The 22,272-nt window shown below is 41.7% G+C and overlaps 1 protein-coding gene across 1 annotated transcript; it reads right to left on the bottom strand.

The window, feature by feature from the left end:
- Positions 1-2,086: 2,086 nt before the first annotated feature.
- Positions 2,087-20,425, bottom strand: LOC308279958 (sorting nexin-4-like; the record flags this gene model as incomplete). Its single annotated transcript, XM_080720182.1, has 13 exons — positions 2,087-2,134; positions 3,002-3,116; positions 3,789-3,934; positions 4,685-4,784; positions 6,452-6,541; positions 7,280-7,345; positions 8,045-8,106; positions 8,698-8,770; positions 11,857-11,912; positions 14,759-14,806; positions 16,179-16,328; positions 19,066-19,204; positions 20,334-20,425. 13 exons carry the CDS (start codon positions 20,423-20,425, stop codon positions 2,087-2,089), a joined length of 1,185 nt encoding a protein of 394 aa, XP_080576308.1.
- Between the last annotated feature and the right edge of the window lie 1,847 nt (positions 20,426-22,272).

Below are 22,272 nucleotides of genomic sequence, written 5' to 3'. Positions count from 1 at the left end.
GGGGTCTTCAACGTTTTCAAGCCAAGGACTCCTTAGTTGAGAGAGAGATGAAGCAGGGACCCCCACAACCTTTTCATAGATTCCATATCGTTTCATCGTTTGACAGCACCATCATCAGTGTATTTTGGATTCATGTCAATTTGTGTTTTCAGATATTTAACCACTTGAACCGTTAATACTTAGTAAACTTGACATTTCACTGCTGCTCTGCTCTTTTCCCCCTCCAAAGCTCTTTGCCAAAAATAGCCGATCTACAAGCTCACAACGCCTTGCGCTAGATCTGCTATTTTTGGCTAAAGTTCTCAGAATATGGATGCTAGGGTTCAAGTGATTAATGTAAAAAAAAATAACAAAGATTTGGAGGACCCCCTGTAGTAATTCTGAGGACCCACAAGGGGTCCCGCCCCGGACCCCCTGATGAAGACCCCTGGTTTACACGATACATAAAAATTAACTGATTAATTGGTTCACACCAGCATTACATCAAGCAAGCATCAACACGTACAAATATCCAAACATCATAGGCAATATGTGCGGTTATCAACTTTTGGTGCAGAGTTGAAGAAAGTGATGCCTGCTGTAACAACATTACTCATAGCAGAACATTTAAATTACTACTGTAAACATCCCGGAAAATATTTTTTATATATTGCAACCAGGCTTCATATTTAAACCAGATCTCAGTACCCAGATATGCCAACAGCCGACATTCTCTAGATTTGACAAATACTGAAATATGAAGGCAATGTATTATTATTATTATTATTATTTAAATATATGCATGTTATGGTTGTGGGTAGATTTATCAAATACAACTCTCAAATGGCCTGATTTGGATAATATAATCCATTTACTGGCTATATGGAAGCGTACATAGACAGTTTTTAACCGAATGTTAAGGTTTATATTGTGCTGCAGTTAAGTGTGTGCTGAGACAAACATCAAAATAGTCAAAGTCTGCGGTCTAAAAATGCATATTGTGTAGTGTAGCTGCACACTGATTCATATCCCCCTATCTGAAATGCAGACTAGTCATGTTAATGCAGGGCAGCTAAATAAATTAAACTAAGAAATCAAATTGCATTACTTGACTACTTCAATTCACTCTTTGTCACTAGGTGGGATAAATCCATCCACTTCCATTGTAAAAACAAGATTTTTCATAGCCTCATATTGCTATTAAAAGTACAAAAAGAAGGGGAAAAAATCTACGTGGTATTAATAAAAAAGGAACAAAAAGGTACAGTAGTTACATTGCAAAATGGGGGTTTCCCCCGAAAATACATGTTATTCTCAGTTTAACCGAAATAGTGCCTCAAACAGAGAGAGAGCAGCGCCTCTCGTCTCACTCGCACTGACCAGGAAATTGAGGAAGTAGCCTCAACATAAAATGTATTTTAATTGTAATTCTGCCCGTTTAAAATATATGTACCCAATAAAATATCTTAGTTACATCGATATCGTTCATGTGAACTTGTTTGTTCGTGCTTATTCATTATAATGATCAAAATCACTATGACAACACCGCACCGCACCGCATTTGTCACGGTCACCGAGCACCACCACTATATGCGTCCGATTTTAGTCCCTCTTCCCCGGCTGGAATCCGGCCTTCAACCACTCAGCAGCGGATTAAGACATCTCCTGGCGAGACTTGCACATTGTGACTGACGACATTTTCGCATTGTGACTGACTGACGACAGTCACAATGCGAAAGTCTTTCCAGGAGATGTCTATGTAAGGCAAGTAATCCACCGACCACCATAGCGATTTTTATCATTTCAACAAATGTTCACTGTGTATTCACTCTATTGTGTTCCGAAATGTTCCTATTTATCATGACAAAGCAAACAAAAAAATAATAATTAAATATCCATTCAAGGCAATTTAAAACTACGCTCTTTCCATCGATGTGAATGAGAGAATGGGGACATTATTCCGCCCCCTGTAGCAACAGAGAAGGATTTTTCTGGTTGGCCAGTCAGGGACGAATCAGAAGGCTGACAAAGGGTGAGACACTGAGATTGTGATCTTTCATGAGGGTTGATGTATCATGTAACACTCCCCTGAATATGGCTCAGACTTTTACATCTTCAGGAAACAATCTTTGGCATTACTCCACACTTGTATTCCCTACACACAGAGACAGAGAGAGAGCGCAAGCGAGAGAGAGAGAGAGAGAGAGAGAGAGAGAGAGAGAGATGCAGAAAGTGAAAGTATATTTAATAACTTTAAATACTTTTGAATTTGGTGCAAGTCACTCGCAAAAAAAAAAAGAAAAAAGGTTTAAAGAAGTTGTCAGAAAACCTTTATGTGTAATGGTTATTGTGAAATATGATATAAACAGGTAACACGCACATCTTGCAAAATTCTCCGGGTGCTGAGCAAAAATAAGTACAGAGCCCGCACACCGTCTTCAGCTCTTCGTAGGTAAAGTTTATTGTTTACGTTATACGTTTCGACTCCCAAATGGCCATGTTAGTACAGGGGATAATACAAAGCCTAAGGAATGTTTTTTTGTGCAAAACAGATGCTTGCAATGGATTCAGAATCATGAAAAACCCCTAGTTTGACCCCTCATATGCTACATAAAGCTGATTATTTTTTACCTTTTTTTGTAATGTAAAGTTAATGGGACACCGACTCTAGCGCGTGATAACATCAATTAAGCTACTTCTCAGAAAGGGTTGTCATACCAAAATATAAACTAGAGACATGTAGGAAGACAAAAATGTAAAAAACGTACGGTCACCTTGGGTGGTACCAATTTGTGAAAATATCAGTATGGTGGGTACCAATTTGTGGGTGGTACCAATTTGTGAAAATATCAGTATTATCCCCTGGTCTATGTGTCTTGCCTGACGAAGACCCATTTGGGGATCGAAACATTGCCAATAAACTTGAACCAATTGTTTAATTGAAAAAGTTAATTGGAAAGTTACACAGTACGACCAATAAAAGGCTTGTTGTTGTGCACCTGCTGCAGGTGGATGATCTCACCTTCTTACACATGCTGACTTGCATGACGGCGTAATTGATGAGTGCCTCGCGGAGGTCTTTGTCCTTCTGCTCATGGAAGCGCTGCATGTCCACCCACGCCCCCTCCACATGCTCTCTGCAGCAACACATCCACAGCAGCACACGATCGTTATTATGGCTCTTTTCTTTCTTTCCTTCTTTCACATTTTAAATTATTGTGTACCATTATTTTATGCTTTAACTATTTGAAAAACAGCAGATATACAAGCTCACAGCGCGGCACTGCGAGCTTGTAGATCTGCTATTTTTGAAACATCGTGAAAATTTGAATTTTGAGCCGATTCTATAAGTGTCTTCTTATAAGATTTCTAAGATTTTTTGAAAAACCTATGTTTCTATGTCAGCAATCTGACCGGCCATCGTCAAAGAAAAGGTCCTTTTCACTTAACTGGAGGTCAGTTAGTCTGTTCTTGAGAGACTACTATGTCAGTGGTTCTCAAACCTTTTCATGTGAAGGACCCCCAAACCGATATTTATTTGGCCACGGACCCGCATCTCAAAATATTTAGTTCCAGGGACCACCCAGAAGCAAAATTTGAGCTACAAACGTTCGCTTTAAAAATGCATATATTCAAAGATGTGCACACACTTTCACGACTTTTTCAAAAATAGCAGATCTACAAGCTCGCAGCGCGGCACCGCTTGTATATCTGCTATTTTTCACTGGTTAAATATACGATAATTCTAGGCCTAAATTACGTTTAGAAAGTAATTGACATGGCGTAACATGGGAGTCTTAGGTACTCACTGACACTCTGCCGTCTTCTCCTTCACCGTCTCTTCTCCCTCCACTATGAGCTCCTCTAGTAGCTGGAGTCTGGCCTCCCTCTGTTCTGGGGCCTCCTGGCCAAACAGCTTGTTGGTCATCCCTTTGAAGGAGAACGTTCGCACAATCTGACCGACAGACAGACAGACAGACAGACAGACACACAGACGGTTCATATGGGTTTTAGTCACAAAAGACTAATCCACGCACATTTCAAACACCATGCCAACATGCACAGTCCCAGCGGTTCAAGCAGTGTTGATTTTGTCGACTAAAACTATGACGAAAAATGTTTGTCGACTGCGTTTTTTTCACTGACGAAAACGAAATAAAAACGAAATAAAAACTAAGCTGTGATGACTAAGACTAAATATATTGACAATTTCGTCAACAAAATAAAAACTAGACTAAAACGTTAGGAAGGGACTAGTGGAGAAGAGAGTCATTTTATGTTTGGTTGCTCTCAGGTGTTGCGTGCTGAAAATAGCCGATCTACAAGCTCACAACGCGTCGCGCTGGGACGTGTTGTGAGCTTGTAGATCTGCTATTTTCTGCACACAACCAAGTGTAAAATCAGTCATTACGACGCCATCAGGGCCAGCCAAAAAACTTTTCAGGTGACTAAATTATGACATAATTACATAGATTGTGCATTACATTCACACACACATTCATACACCGGTGGCAGAGGAAACCATGCAAGGCACCAACCTACTCACTGGGAGCAATTAGGGGTTCAGAGTCTTGCTCAAGGACTCTTCGACATTAACTCAGGGGGAGCCTGGATTCGAACTGGGAACCCTTCGGGAACCCTTTGTGCTCCAATAACGGTTTCTCTACCCCTGAGCTATGCCGCCCCAGGTGAGAACAGGACCTACCCCTGTAGCCAGCTCATCACGTTGCTGCTTCTTGGAGATGAGGTCCTGAGAAGCCACTTCCAGCTCATACTGGGTCAGTTCGTGCTTCCTGCACACGGCTCTGCAGAGGGGAGAGGCAGGGGGCAGGGTCTGAGAAACCATCAGAGACCGGTTCCTCAACCTTTTCAGGCCACAAGCCCCCAAAATAATCTGATCTGAACTGACCCCCAGCAGTTCCAAGCAATTAGCCAGTAGCTATGCCCCTCCCGAAAAAGCTTTTGTACAATGCTAGCTTAGCAACCGGCAGCTTGCCAAGGCTGTTGCCAAGGCAAACCTTGGCAAGCAGGAAGTTATTCTAAGCTAGCATTGGACAACAGCTTTTTGGGAGGGGCATAGCTACTGGCTAATTGTAGGAGTTGAGGCACTAGCAGTCTTGATTTCGTAGACTAAAACTATGACGGAAAATGTTTGTCGACTGCATTTGTTTCACTGACGAAGACTAAATAAAAACGAAATAAAAAGTAAGCTGTGATGACTAAAACTAAGACTAAATATATTGACAATTTCGTAAACAAAATAAAAACTAGACTAAAACGTTAGGGAGGGACTAGTGGAGAAGAGTCATTTTATGTTTGGTTGCTCTCAGGTTTGTGTGCTGAAAATAGCAGATCTACAAGCTCACATTTTCAGCACGCAACCAAGTGTAAAATCAGCCATTATATGTCATCAAGGCCTGCCCAAATACATTTTAGTTGACTAAATCAACTGTAGATTTAGTCGCCTAAAATCTTATGATATTTAGTCGACTAAAACTAAAACTTTTCAGGTTGACTAAATTATGACAAAAACGAAATGACATTTTATTCAAGACTATGACTAAAACTAAATCAAAATTTGCTGTCAAAAACAACACTGGGCACTAGTAACTTTAGTTTGACTCAGTTCCACAGGTGCATCTACATGCATACAATGGGCTATTTTCTAAATGTTTTTATATTATAGAGATGGTTCATTACTTTTGACACAGTGATGGCCTTATTATTTATATATTTGTATAGCCCAGCAAGCACGGTCAGGACCTGGACCAATCAGTGACATCTCGATAGGGGCCAGATCACAGCCCATATGGGGATGATCTTGATGTCAATGCCAGGACGCGCTGTGAGCTTGTAGCCTATATCTGCTATTTTTCAATAGCCTAAGTATAAAATAATTCTTGGGCCCTAGTAACTCAGTCCCACTTTCCCCTTGTGACACAGTGGATGGAGAACCCCACCTTAAAGGACAACTTTTTTACAACAAGGGTTCATATTTTAGATTGTAATTAGAGAAAAGAAAAGATGAGTGTTAAAATGTTTTCATTTGCTTCGTTCTATTGTTTTATCGCGTTTACCGTGCTAAAATGTGGGGCATGCGTACGCATGGGGGCATGCGTACAAGTGGCTAAATATGTATTTTTAGACACAATAAGCCAGCAGTTTCTTTAATGATATTTACAGTAACACTTCTAGCCCCAATAAGTCACATCCAACCATGAAAGGTTGCGTTGTATCTTGGGAATGGGCTTATTCTGTGTAAAATTACATATTTAGCCACTTAAACGCATGCCCCCAACCACTGAAATAAGAATCTCTAAAACTAAAGAAAGAAGTAAATGAAATAATTTTAATACTCATCTTTTATATTCTTTAATTACAATCTAAAATATGAACCCTTGTTGTAAAAAACTAAAGTTGTCCTTTAAATGTGACCAGGTTAAGCGACCTACTAAAAGTCTGAATAGCATACCTTAGGGCTTCAGCGTAAAAGAGATACTCCTTCAGCTGGTCTGCGTAGTGCTCCTCTTCTTCCAAGATGTCATCTATTGAGGCAGCATAGCTACAGTAACAAACGGGACATGAATGCACGTGTTCACTGGACTGTCGACCACAGATTTCTATTCACGTCCGTCACTGCCCGGGTTGTAGCACAGTCTGTAAAATGCTCGCCTTTGTATCGCAAGCTCCTGTGTTCCATACCGGGCACCGCAAACTCGGTGTATGAGAAGCGTGGTTTGGATAATTAAGACATACTGTATATACTAGGAGCTGAGGTGTGTGGCGCAACAGCTACCAGGGGTCTAGCAAAGCGTTTCTCAAAGTACCACAGAATACTTTGTAATTTACCAATATCACTTCAGTTTAACCACTTAGACTGTCAAGACTTGGTAAAATGGGCATGAGTTGTAATGTTCTTGGTGCTTTTTTTTAAAATTTTTTATCTACAGTACACCAAATCTCATCGCTATAAATAGCAAATCTTAACGAATGTTCCCCCCATAATAGGGATGCATGGGGTTCAAGTGATTAATCAAAAACAACTTTGAAAACCACTGGTCTAGCACAAGGTAAAGGGGATAGATAATGACCCACAACCAGATTCATAAACGCTCTATGTACTTGTAAATGTATCATGCCTGTTGTTAAGGTATGGCAACATGACTGGTGTCTTGCACGCGCGCGTGTGCAAGACACCAGTGTTGCCATAGCCATACCTTAGCTTTTTCTGAACTGACGCCACTGAAATAGAGACTGGTTGACAAGCCAAAATGAGCATGAGGTAGAATCCATTACTCACGCATCCATATGGTGGCCGGCACTCTGCAATCCATCTCCCATCTCTTTCTCTATGGCGCTCCACTCACTGCAAAGAGCACGCATGGATGTGAGTAGTGCACTTGAAACAAGCACACGCGTATGCTGTATAACACCGCCACTATTGTATTGAATATTTGCACTGACACAGAATATACTGTACATAAACTACTGAAGCTTTGGAAGCAAATGACATTTCTACCAGATGAAACAAGCATTCCCATTGAGGTACTTTGTATCTCCCAATTAACCAAGGCCACTTAAGATCTAGCAAAATAACCTGGGTTATCATATAATTGTATATATCCTCTATATATTGTATATAAGGGGAAAACCACTCATTTTCAATATTGAACTATGTCATTAATATACCTTAGAGGAGTTGTGTGGGAATACAATTGCCTAGAACTGGAGGATTGATTTTGGGGGTTGTATTGTAAATCACACCGAGATGACATCACACCTGTGTGATTTACAATACAAATCCCCAAATCAATCCTCCAGTTCTAGGCAATACAGAAGGGGGGGGGGACTTTTTTTTTAATTTCCACACACTCCTCTAAGGTATATTAATTACATAGTTCAATATTGAAAATGGGTGGTTTCCCCCTGTAAGTAAATGACATTTATGTGATGGCACAACAGGATAAAACCAATCCCTCTACCCTGATCAAGACATTTCTAGACAACAATAGTTTTTTTTCATAAATAGTCTCAATTTTGTATTGTCATATAATTGGTGTGATACCTGAAGACTCGTCCATAGTTTGCATGAACCTTGTACACACCATATAGTCGGTCTGCAACCCTCTATAGAAGAAGAAGAGAAGGTGGATGGAAGTGTTTGAGAATCCTACTTCAACAAAGGCTTTAGTAGTTGATTACAATGTAGGCATTTAGCAGACGCTTTTAATCCAAAGCGACTTACAATAAGCAGGTAATACATCAATATAATAAGCAAGAGAATATGTCAGTACATCAACGACAATATAACTAATGCATAGGAATATCAATCTAGAAAAACAATAACAGACCACGCAGCTAATCAGTACAAAACGTTTCTAAAACAACTAAAAAATGCTATCTAGCTTCATGTATGGTCATTGAGGGAAGGGGAGTGTTACAGTAGTGCTATGGGTTTAGGTGGAGTCTGAAGAGGTGAGTCTTCAGTCCACGGCAGAAGCTAGGGAATGAGTCTGTAGTTCTAAGTGCGACAGGGAGTTTATTCCACAGTTTGGAGGACAAGAGGGCAAATTGTCTAGGACGAGTGGATTTTTGTCCTGGGGTTTTTAGCGAGGGTTCTGTCAGCATCCCTGTGTTGATGAGGTGTGTGTGTGTGTGTGTGTGTGTGTGTGTGTGTGTGTGTGTGTGTGTGTGTATACAGTACAGCATGTAACTTACCGCTCGCACTCTGAGGAGCTGTGACGTGTGAGACTGCAGTTCGTCACTGTAGTGTTTCATCTCCACAAAACGTCTGAGAAAGATAATGGGGTGGCTTTCAGGATTGGTGTTACACTGGTTATACAGGTTAAAGTCATGCTTGAGACCAAGATATGACCACCTTTCAGGTAGGGGTGGGCGATATGGTTATAAATATCATTGAGACGATACAATGTTCCCCAATTAGTTGTCCCCAAGGGCCGAATTATGACTAGGGTACCAAGCCGAGGGCCACTTAGGGGGTGATGGTGGCGTTCCCGCCACTCCAGCGACAGTTCAGATATCGTCGTTGTCGGGTGAAAATCTTGTATGTCCAAAACCGTTTGTTTTGCATTTATCATTTTAAAAATGATTTAAACTAGTGAAAACAGCCGATCTACAAGCACACAACGCCTCGCGATGCGAGGCGTTGTGTGCTTGTAGATCTGCTGTTTTCACTACTTTTGTGCAACGGCCTTGTATGATGAAGCAGGGCTTTGCTTTGCGAAAGAACATACAAATTTGGAGATACGAGATTTCCACCCGACAACGACGATGTACTGGTGTTGTTGCTGCTCTTAATACCACCATTATTGGCCCGCAGGCCGCCTATTGGGGAACCCTGCTCTACGATATGCCTTTTCAGAGATATCGTATATATCGTGATGCAATGAGGGAGAGCCTTGTGAAAAAGATTCTGTTGAATTATTGTGTACAGAGATTCATTGCAGAATTCATTTAAACCTGCATTTTGGTCTAAGTCAGTAGTTCTCAAACTGTACAATGGCAAGGTCTCCCCTCTGACAGTATACAAATGAAACCAAATGGACCCGCAAGGGTCCATTTGGTTTCATTTGTATACTGTCAGAGTTACATACTTGTAAGGGTCAATTTAGACCTCCCAAAAGGAACCCAGAGAGTCCCTGGGCCCCACTTTGAGGACCACTGGTCTAAATGGTCTGTTACTCCTTTTTATTTTGTTACCTTGTAGGTGGTTGTACTGTTAATTAACATGAAAATTGACCGTAAAAACCAACATGAAAAAGAATCGTGATAAGATCGTGTATCGTGATACAGCTTGGAAAAATATAATGATATTGTATTTTTTCAATATCGCCCACCCCTACCACCCCTACCACCCCTACTTTCAGTATTGGTCACTCGTTTTCATGTTTTTTTGTTACTTATGTTTTGTAGGTTCATTGCTTACTTGATGTCCTATAGTTTCAAAGTGCAGATTGTTATTTCGATAGTATATTGTTTTGACTGACGCTAGGTTTTTAGTTTGCCAGGGATCCTAGTTTCTTTTTTTTTTAACTTTATAATTTTTATCCCACGATTTTTTTAACCCATTTTTGTCACCCAGTGCCAATTGCCTATGTAATCCTGGGCTCTGCTCTCCCTCTGCCGCGCCTGGGGAGACAACGGACTGACCTCATGCTTCCTTCAATGCATGAGTAGTCCAAGTTGTTTCTTTTCACCTGACAGGGGGGATTTCCCCGGGATGGACGTAGCGCGCGGAAGGAACACGTTATTCCAACCAGTTCCTTTCCCCTCCATCAAGCGCCCCGGCTGGCCAGGGGGAGGCATTATTGAGACCAGGATTACTGCATGTTTTTTTTATCAACCCTAGGAGACACGGGGAGAACATGCAAACTCCACACAGAAAGGCCCTATCGCCGACCCCACCTAGGGTGTGGGCGCTGATGACGCGGAGGGAGAAACACGCCCCCAGCACCCACAGCATCCCCCGGCGGGAATCGAACCCAGGACCTTCTAGCTGTGAGGCGAAGCGCTAACCACCGTGCCACCGTGCCCCCTTGGGATCCTAGTTTCTTGAGGCACTGCTACACTGTCTCTCTGCATTCTGTGTATGTGAGTACTTATTGTAAGGTGCTCTGGATACGAGCGTCTGCAAAATGCGTGGGCCGGGCCGCACGCGACCCCTGTGGCATGTCTATGCGGCCCGTCATGGTCATAATTGTTTTATACTTTCAGCGTGGACAAATAATTTCTGATGTCATTTTTCAGTTTCTCTCCGAAAACAAATTTTGTTTTGTTTTATACAAGACTTTTTGGACTTTTTTTGCTATTTTGTTTGTTCCAAAAGAAGAAACTTTATCATTTCATCATTAATCATTCCATGACAATCGTTTTGTTCAATGAGGTTTGGCCTTGGCTGTTATCTGTGTTTCCTTAATTTTTAGACTAGTCATGTAGTGTGTTACAAAATCATTCTCTAAATGTACAAAACAGGACCGTACTTTTTGTGTTTCCTTAATTTTTAGACTAGTCATGTAGTGTGTTACAAAATCATTCTCTAAACGTACAAAATAGGACTGTACTTTTTAGCTTGCAGCCCTTGGACTTTTGATATTTTGCTGAGTGGCCCCTGAATCATCTTAAGTTGAGTAGCCCTGCTCTAGAGAATCAGTCTCTTCAGGGTTCCCACACATTTTTACCAATTCATTTCCAAAACTTTTCCAAAACTTTTCCAGAATATTTAACCCAATTTCCAAGACTATAGAACAATAATTCAGCTCAATAACGAGTCCTATGTGCAATGCCCAAAGACAGGTAGTGTATGCCAGTGGTTCTCAACCTTTTCAGGCCGTGACCCCTGAAATAATCATATTTGAACTGGGAACCACGGCACCCTGACGAGTACTAAGAGTTGAGGAATTTTGTGAAAATAGCAGATCTAAATGCTCACGTTGCGAGGCGTTGTGAGCATGTAGATCTGCTATTTTCACACTTTCTCCCTCTAATATTTGACAATTTGGCCAATGTTTAATTTGTCATTTCAGAGGTATTAATTTTTTCCAGGACCCTTGATCAATTTCAAAACTTTTCCAGTACTGGAAAAATATTTTTCTAATTTCAAAATATTTCCAGGAATGTCATGACCGTGGGAACCCTGTCTCTTAAGTGGCCAGATGCATTTTCAGAGAGTGTTTATTTCAATGGCCAATCAAGTGATTGTGCGCCGGCTTGGATCAATGAAACCAACAGTGTACTAAGTTCCCATGTATCTGTATTTCACAATGTTATTTTATCATTCAAATCTTACCAGTAGTGAACATACTGTACGGTATTTATTGGTGACTTTGAATATGAAATATCCTGTGAAAGATGACTTACTTATCTGGACTCCTGACCCTGAAGGTGGCACTGAGAGCTCTCAGCCTGGAATCGGCCTAAAAAGGAACACACCTTCATTCAGTTGTAGGGCTGTCACAATTATTACATAATCGTCTAATTATTTTTCATAATTGTCATAATCGTTTCCATGTTGAAAGATTTTCATATATTTTTTTTCAAAGTAGAAAAAAAAGTGGAAATAGCAGATCTACAAGCTCACAACGCGTCGCATCGCGACGCGTTGTGAGCTTGTAGATCGGCTATTTCCACTATCAATGTTCTTTTTTAAGTATAAAGTTGTCAAATATGTCAGTAATTTCTTTGTATATTTAGGTTATGTGTCATATCTACCATGTGCAACTTCAAAGCCCACAAGCCAAGAAATGTAATTGCCATCGACAAAAACACAATTAAATCGTTAATCGCAATTATTTGAGAGAAAATTAATCGTCATGTAAAATGTCATAATCGTGACAGCCCTATTCAGTTGTATTCTTTTTCTTTTTTATCCCACGCCAAATTGCCTATGCAATCCTGGGCTCTGCTCTCCCTCTGCCGCGCCTGGGGAGACAACGGACTGACCTCATGCTTCCTTCTATGCATGAGTAGTCCAAGTTGTTTCTTTTCACCTGACAGGGGGGATTTCCCCAGGATGGACGTAGCGCGTGGAAGGAACACATTATTCCAACCAGTTACTTTCCCCTCCATCAGGCGCCCCGGCTGGCCAGGGGGAGGCATTATTGAGACCAGGATTACTGCATGTTTTTGTGAGGGTATCAACCCTAGGAGACACGGGGAGAACATGCAAACTCCACACAGAAAGATTTTGTTTTTGTAACCTTCTTTTTCCTTTTTCTTTTTATCTGGAGTATAAATCAAACCAAGAAAACTCAATTCAAAACACCACAAACATCCTCTATAGCCTATGCACTTACACATTAGAAAACAGTTATTGTTAAGTTTGTTATGGGGGAATTGTTACCTGGAAGATGAGGACTTACAGTACGGTGGAATGTTATAATAAAATGCAAACATGAGAAAATCTTGAATTTTACACAGCTACTGGAGATCAATGGTTCTCAAACTTTTCAGGCCGCAACCCCCAAAATAATAATATTTTAACTGGGGACCCCCCCCACCCTGACGAGCACTAAGAGTTGAGGTATTACATTTTGTATACCACGGTTCTATTGTGAAAATAGCAGATCTACATGCTCACAACGCCTCGCGTTGCGAGGCGTTGTGAGCATGTAGATCTGCTATTTTCACAAAACACTGTAATGAGTTATGAGTTCACCTTGAAATGCAGTCATATTGAGATGAATGAAGATTGAACTAACCCATTTAGGCCTGAACACATTATGACGCGATATTTTATGCTTTAAATATTAAAAAATAGCAGATATACAAGCTCACAGCGCGGCACCAAGTGCCTCGCTGCAAGCTTGTAGATCTGCTATTTTTGAGAAATCGTGAAAATTAGAATTTTGACCCGATTCTATAAGTGTCTTTTGAATCCCTCTAAGATTTTTGGAAAAAAACCTATGTTTCTATGTCAGCAATCTGGTCAGCCATCGTCAAAGAAAAGGTCCTTTTCACTTCAACTGGAGCTCAGTTAGTCTGTTCTTGAGAGACTACTATGTCAGTGGTTCTCTAACCTTTTCATGTTTATGTGTCATATCTACCATGTGCAACTTCAAAGCCCACAAGCCAAGAAATGTAATTGCCATCGACAAAAACACAATTAAATCGTTAATCGCAATTATTTGAGAGAAAATTAATCGTCATGTAAAATGTCATAATCGTGACAGCCCTATTCAGTTGTATTCTTTTTCTTTTTTATCCCACGCCAAATTGCCTATGCAATCCTGGGCTCTGCTCTCCCTCTGCCGCGCCTGGGGAGACAACGGACTGACCTCATGCTTCCTTCTATGCATGAGTAGTCCAAGTTGTTTCTTTTCACCTGACAGGGGGGATTTCCCCAGGATGGACGTAGCGCGTGGAAGGAACACATTATTCCAACCAGTTACTTTCCCCTCCATCAGGCGCCCCGGCTGGCCAGGGGGAGGCATTATTGAGACCAGGATTACTGCATGTTTTTGTGAGGGTATCAACCCTAGGAGACACGGGGAGAACATGCAAACTCCACACAGAAAGATTTTGTTTTTGTAACCTTCTTTTTCCTTTTTCTTTTTATCTGGAGTATAAATCAAACCAAGAAAACTCAATTCAAAACACCACAAACATCCTCTATAGCCTATGCACTTACACATTAGAAAACAGTTATTGTTAAGTTTGTTATGGGGGAATTGTTACCTGGAAGATGAGGACTTACAGTACGGTGGAATGTTATAATAAAATGCAAACATGAGAAAATCTTGAATTTTACACAGCTACTGGAGATCAATGGTTCTCAAACTTTTCAGGCCGCAACCCCCAAAATAATAATATTTTAACTGGGGACCCCCCCCCACCCTGACGAGCACTAAGAGTTGAGGTATTACATTTTGTATACCACGGTTCTATTGTGAAAATAGCAGATCTACATGCTCACAACGCCTCGCGTTGCGAGGCGTTGTGAGCATGTAGATCTGCTATTTTCACAATTTCTGCTTCTAGTGATCATGTAGATCGGCTATTTTCACGATTTCTGCCTCTAATTTGGTCATTGTTGGCTAATTTGTAAATTTAAAGATATCAAAAAGTCCTCAAATTGTCACATTAGAAATGTGCAGATACCCTCTGTACACCCAATGTTATGTTGGTTTGTTTGCTGTCAAGTGAGAAAACCACGTTGCAACATTAAGTTAATCATCTGGGGACCCCCCGAAATAATTTGGGGACACCCCTGGGGGTCCCGACCCACAGGTTGAGAACCACTGCTGTAGATATAAGGAGGTACCTTTGCCTGGAATCCCGTCTCATACACCATGTCCTTCCAACCATGTTCCTGCAAATGATCAGCAGACAAAACACTGTAATGAGTTATGAGTTCACCTTGAAATGCAGTCATATTGAGATGAATGAAGATTGAACTAACCCATTTAGGCCTGAACACATTATGACGCAATATTTTATGCTTTAAATATTAAAAAATAGCAGATATACAAGCTCACAGCGCGGCACCAAGTGCCTCGCTGCAAGCTTGTAGATCTGCTATTTTTGAGAAATCGTGAAAATTAGAATTTTGACCCGATTCTATAAGTGTCTTTTGAATCCCTCTAAGATTTTTGGAAAAAAACCTATGTTTCTATGTCAGCAATCTGGTCAGCCATCGTCAAAGAAAAGGTCCTTTTCACTTCAACTGGAGCTCAGTTAGTCTGTTCTTGAGAGACTACTATGTCAGTGGTTCTCTAACCTTTTCATGTGAAGGACCCCCAAAATGATATTTATTTGGCCACGGACCCCCATTTCAAAATATCTAGTTCCAGGGACCACCCAGAAGCAAAATTTGAGTTACAAACATTTGCTTTGAAAATACATATATTCAAAGATTTACACACATTTTCACGACTTTTTCAAAAATAGCAGATCTACAAGCTCGCAGCGCGGCACTCGGTGCCGCGCTGTGAGCTTGTATATCTGCTATTTTTCACTGGTTAAAGCATTCAATAATTCTAGGCCTACAATGGGTTAAGAATTAGGCAGGAAAAGAACACAACCAAATGTAAATATCCTTTTCTTGTGCATTTTTCATTTTACCACTTAAACCAGCGGTCTTCAACAGGGGGTCCGGGACCCCTAGGGGGTACTCAGAGTTAATACAGGGGGTCCTCCAAATCTTTGTGCGATAGAAACCTTTTTTCTCCTTTTTTATATTAACCACTTGAACCCTAGCGTCCATATTCTGAGAACTTTTGCCAAACATAGCAGATCTACAAGCTCACAACGCGGCGTCGTGAGCTTGTAGATCGGCTATTTTCGTCAAAGAAAATGGTGTAGAGGGGAAAAAGAGCAGCCTAAGTAGAGAGGGAAAGGTCAAGTTTATTAAGTGTTGATGGTTCAAGTGGTTAAATATCTGAAAACACAAATTGACATGAACCCAAAATACACTGATGATCGTGCTGTCAAACAATGAAACTATGGTATCTCTGAAAAGGTTGTGGGGGTCCCTGCTTCATCTCTCTCTCAACTAAGGGGTCCTTGGCCTGAAAACGTTGAAGACCCCTGACTTAAACCCTATATATTTCATCTGTATTTGGCCCCCTCTTTTTTCCCCCTCTACACAAAAATCTCTTTGCCAAAGATAGCAAGTCTTGAAGCTCACTATGAGCTTGCAGATCAGCTAGTTTTGCCAACTGTTCAAAGGTGATGCCAGGTACCTCCGTCAGAAACTGATAAAGAATCTTGTCGTTGGAGAGGACAGGATGGGACGCCACGCGAAGCAGGAAGTTCTCCAGACCGACCCGGCGGCGCTCCACGAAATCTGGGTCCATGTTGTCTGCTGACAACTTGTGCCATACAAACTCTGCCTGCACACGACACAAGAGTTAAGAGTTACAATTCAAAGTGTCGAATGACCCGTCGCACGACGAAAGTGCATGTCAAAATGACCAAAAAATGTGAAAATCCGCAGAAGCTTCATAATACGATGCAGGCTCTGATTGGTTGGTAAGACGAGACGTGCAAGACCACATTCTCTTCCTTGTTAACGTCAAGGAAGTTAAAATATAAGGAAGGGAAACCACGTGACCGCCGGGACTGGCCATGACGCTCCCATGGGTGCCAGAATGATGGAGCCGGCTAGATCAGCTCATGAACAAACCTGGAACAAACACTATTTATGAATGACTGAGACCTTTGTCATATAATCTGTTCCGGAATATAAAAGAAAATATATCAAAGGTATTTTTACAATCACTTGCTTTTCGATGTGCACAGTGCATAATTAAATAATAATAATAACAGTAAATAATAATCGTTTCTGTCTCCCAAGTATCGCGAGATTTGGTTCACAGACAGGAAACGGTGGATAGTCTCGTGATACTGGCACCCATGGTGAGCTTCATGGCTGGACATGGCGTATCCCCGTTGTCGCGTGATGTCCCTACCTCCTATTTACCTTGGTTAACGTTTTCTGCTCAGGTATTCAGGCTATTAATTGATTGATTGATCATTTTATTAGACGAAAATGGAGAACAGTACAAGTATAGTCAATACAACTGAAATGTAGTACAGTACAAGTACAGTTAAACACCCTGCCTAAAAGGAACATCCCAAATGAGACCTGTTACAGTCTTTTTTACGTTGAAAGCCCTCCGTATTTAATTCATGGACATAATAAATAGCAAAGCAAAGAAAACATTCAATAATATCGCAGTTATAAAAAATAACTATAAGCTATGAATAGTGGATATACTCTAATCTCAGACACGTAGTGTCGCTCCAACCATAAATTAGGCATTACTGAAAGGCACAGTGAATATCTGCATCTATATATTCTATTTTATTTTCTTCTTTTAGCTTGTTCCATTAACACCTGCACACAATCTCTTCTTTATTTCCCTCCTTTATCTGTTTTATCATTGTAAATGGTGCCTTCATACAGACAGCATTTCCCCAAAGCACTTTACATTCACCTGTCCTATACAGTATACACACACACACACACACGATCACTCGCCGACAGTGGAGGAAACCATGCAAGGCATCGACCAGCAGTTCACAACCCTTTTGAAGTTCAAAGGGAGCAATTACAGACATGCAAACAGCCCCAAGGTGAAAAAGGTGACACATTTTCATGGGGATAAAATGTGCGCCGCGCACAGCGCGGCGCGAAATCTTTGACCTTTCTTTACTGAATTTGCACGTTTCTAACTCGGTTAAACAGTGACTTACTCATACATATCATACATATGCAGAAAAATTGGACTTGTTGCCTACCACCAATTGTTCTAGATATAATAAAGAAAATTAAATCTACAATAATATAGCCTACAGATATACCGGTAGTTATAGGAATATCCTAATATTTAGGGACTTGTCTTTAATAAACAGGCATAGTGACAATGTGCACTGTGAGCTTGTAGATCGGCTATTTTAACTACTTCTTAAATAGGCCTATTTGTTTTCTAAGATCATTTCTTAGATCATTTTGTATTTTATTTATTCATGAAATTAGAAAAGTAATTTACTTTTTTTTTTAAATCATGAAATGTTTAGCTTTTTGGGGGAGGGAATGTTTTTTGAAAATGTTTTGAAATAATTAAAAACGAAATGTAGGAAACCAAAAATGAAGGGACCCATAAAAATGTGTCCACGACCCACACATGGGTCCCGACCCAGTGTTTGGGAAACAGTTGTAAATCACAGATGATTCATTTAGTGGATTCTCCTGGCTGACTTGCAATCTAGCTAGCCATCATCGTCAAAGAAAAGGTCGATCCTTTTCACTTGTAACTCGAGCTCAGTTAGTCCGTTCTTAAGTTGAGAGACCAGACTTTTTGTGACATGTCTCAGCCTCCTTCTGTAGGAAGAAGTCACGGCGACTCTTTAGCGTTAGCATGTGGCTAAGCTAGCGAATCATCGTAAAATCAACAAGGCTATAACCGATAATATCGCATCACACATCGATGCAGAATAGCGCACGACCGCGATGCAAGCGAATCAAACAGCCAACAGTCCACAGTCACACCACAACTACGGCAACTTTGCAAGCTTTGAGACCACTCTGCTCTCCTCTGTCTGTGGCTCGCAGCGCACTGAGTGAGTGCAGTCAGTGTTGACTTTGAGCGCTGCCAGCTGACGACGACGTCACATGCAAGAGAAGGGACTCAGGGAGCGCTTGATTTGTTAAAAAATAAAACGACCCACTTCCCCATCCACCTTCAACACCATTGTACTGACAAATTGGACGGCGCCGAGAATAAGAAATAAACGCTCCTCTTCTCACTGCTGCTCTGACGACACGACACCCCCCCACCCCCCTAAACAATTTTTTAACGAATCTGCACGATTCACACAAATGACCAATTTGGATTCAAAACGGCGATTTTCGCCGAAAAGCTACACGTTTGCATGCCTGCAATTAAGAGCTCTGGTGAGCCACCCCTCCCTCCACTGTTTCTGTTGATTCTCAAAAGCTAGACCCACCCCTCCTCCGTCTTGCACTGATTTCATTGGCTGGTAAGCCAAAATAACATAGAAAGAGGCGCGTCATATGCCAATTCCAGACCAAGAGAAGCTCGGGGTCAATTGGCTGGAACTCACCCTCTTCTCAGGCAGAGGAGGCACAACGATGAAGGGGTAGGTGACCAGCAGGTAGTTCCTCAGAAGCTCAAATTCACTGTACCTCCTCCAGAGGGAGTCGGGGGCCTGGCCATGACCTCCGGTGATCGCATCCATTGGACTTCAGGGAGGAAAAAACAAACAAACAACAAACAGAGGTATAATGTACATTCTAAAACGGCTAGTTCCATTCCTTGATTCTGATTGGCTGGTTGCCGTGGTATATGAGACTATAACCCACACCTTGAATCAGTTTATATCAAAAACAGGTGCGTTATTTCTCTCCACTGTGCCGTGAGGCTGAACTAGAGAAGCGAGCGTTTGATTTTCTCTCAAATCCTGCCGTGCGGGTGTTTCTAAGCACCGCCCGCATGCATAGGACGGTGACTGAATGGCTCCGGGCGGGGCTTGCAAAGGCAACAAGCGCCCTCTATTCTCCAGGCACATACTCGGCTGTTAGTTTAGGTTGCTATGCTAGCGGTTTTGATGTGATGTTCACCCACATAGCAGCTAAATCTGGATGAAAATAAACATGTGTATGGATCGAATATGGTTCTCAACATGACACACAACAGAACACATAAGTGTTGTTTCCCTATTTTTTGGCAAAAAGAATGACGTGACTTTATAAACACACACCGGCTTCCGTAAGTCCCGTTCCTGGGATGTGGCTGGTAAACAAGGAAATGTCTCTTCCTGGTGGCGGAGAAGTGTACTTTTTTCTTTAAATAATGGAATGCTATGATTTTCATGTTGCCATATTGTGACCGTTTTAGAAAAGCAATAAGCCACGCGAGGCTTGTGGTTACCGGGGTAGTATACATCGGCTGAGAGGGTCGGAAACACTTGGCTGACGCCTCGTGTTTCCCAACGCCTTTCAGCCCGTGTATACTACCCCGGTAACCACTCGCCTCTTGTGGCTTATTGCTTTAGTATATCGTCGTTGTCGGGTGAAAATGTTCCAAAACCGTTTGTTTTGCATTGTTCATTTAAAAAAAGATTTAAACTAAAATGTTGCGAAGGAAACGTTGAGATAATAGCCATTTTGGTTAGAACTGACTGAAAATAACTTTGTACTTCAAGTTTCAAACAATACTAAAAAAATAAAAAAATAAATCAAGTGTCCAAATAAATTCCAGATATTATCAAAGTATCTCGCGGCACCCCTGGACTGCCGTCACGGCACCCCAGGGTGCCCTGTCTGTCACCCACTTTGAAAACCACCGCTGTAAGGATGGATCCTTTCTCACCGCGTTTCAACGAGGTACACCGTGAAGGTCTCCTGAATGTTCATGGTGTTTTTGCCGCTGCGCTTCTCCGCCTCCGCCACGCTGATCTCCATCCTCTGGAGGAGAGTGGAGCCCTCATCCTCCATCTGTAACAACATCATGGGAAAACATTAAAGCTATACTGTGTAAGATGCTCAACTAGTGGTCAGTAGCCCTATAGCAAACCGCGGTCGCGTCCGCGTCTTTCGGCCGTTTTTCGTACCTTCACACCCCCGCGTCTGCCTCCACCTCGCCGAGAGCTATCTTTAGAGGGGTCCCTGGTTCCTGTGCGTTCAGGCATTCCGGAGAAACGGACTCCTTCACCCTGCCTGGTAGGCGAGATTACCTTTTGAGTATAGAGACACAAGGGCGACTACAAATATGGCCGCCATAGCGACCCCACTTCAAGATGCGCTGTGATTGGCCGGCAGTGTATAACCCTCGCTGTGATTGGCCGGTAGTGTGATGACGTAATTTTGCCGGGAAATCCCGCCCCTGTCACGGCTAAGTAGAAAACATATAAAGAGAAGGCTTCAGACAATTTTCAGACAATTTTAAGATTTGTTTTATAAAAAAAGTTACATGGTATAACTTTAACTCATTTCCTGCTGTACCGCCCTGCCAGTGTTGATTTCGCCGACTAAAACTATGACGAAAAAATGATTGTCGACTGCGTTTTTTTCACTGACGAAAACGAAATAAAAACTAAGCTGTGATGACTAAAACTAAGACTAAATATATGAACAATTTCGTCAACAAAATAAAAACTAGACTAAAACGTTAGGGAGGGACTAGTGGAGAAGAGAGTCATTTTTATGTTTGGTAGCTCCCAGGTGTTGCGTGCTGAAAATAGCAGATCTACAAGCTCACAACGCGTTTAATCGCTATGAAACAATTAAAAGTATGATCACTGTTTATCGCCGTTTCTGACTCTATCGGCCCCTCCGGCCGCATTTCCGGTTTCGCCCGGATCAGGTTTCCGTATCCGGCCAGAGGCGGGACTCCATTAGCTTCAATTGTAAACAGTAGGAGATGCAGCTCCGCAACGGAGACGTCTTTTTTCAGTCCGATTTTTTTATTGGAATCTGTGATCGGTTCTACTCACGCCTGGTACATGAACAGTGCACCGTTTGTGCTCGCACATCGCGCACGTGTCCACGCGGGACCATAGCGACAGCTCGGTGTTTCCATTAGTTTTTATGTAAACAGTGGCATATAACAGCCTGGCAAACAGATATGTGTTTTTCCAATGGGATGAACTATCAATACTTAATAAACTTGACCTTTCACTCTGTACTTTGTCTGCAAACCTCTTGGCCAAAAATAGCCGATCTACAAGCTCACAACGCCTCGCGCTGCGAGGCGTTGTGAGCGAGGCGTTTGTGCAAAGCCCTTAACACTAGGCCTGTCCTCTAAAAATCGACAAATTGTCGCGTTGTTTTAAGCCCCCGGAATCAACGCCAATTGTTTGAGTCGAGCCGTCAAAAATATATATATTTTTTTATCACACCAGTTACTGTGGTGCGGTATGAGAGCGCTGGACTGTGACTGTCATGTAATTCTTATTGAGTCCATACTTCCTACTACTTGTAAACTAGACTTAAAAATAAAATCAGTTCACGTGACTTGAAAGTTGCCTTGATCATATGACAGGGAGCTCTTATTTTGAAGTTAACCGCTTGGAGAGGAAATGCGTCGACGTGTTGTTATTCTACTTGAGAGCTGGCCAAAGAAGCAGCAGAGCAAGCGTGACGCGCTTTCACTTTCACATCATTTCATTGATGTCTGTAAACTGATGAGGGGTCGCGCGGGTGTGTACCGTTAACACATCTCCCGTAAAAGTGCTCTCAAAAACCCACTGGACGTTAGCATCAATGGAGTAACAAAACGCTTCCTTGTTATTTTCTCTGGGTCTATTGCT

Source organism: Nannobrachium achirus, assembly GCF_963921795.1.
Source record: "Nannobrachium achirus genome assembly, chromosome: 24".
Taxonomy (NCBI): domain Eukaryota; kingdom Metazoa; phylum Chordata; class Actinopteri; order Myctophiformes; family Myctophidae; genus Nannobrachium; species Nannobrachium achirus.
This window is presented reverse-complemented; position numbering and strand designations above follow the sequence as displayed.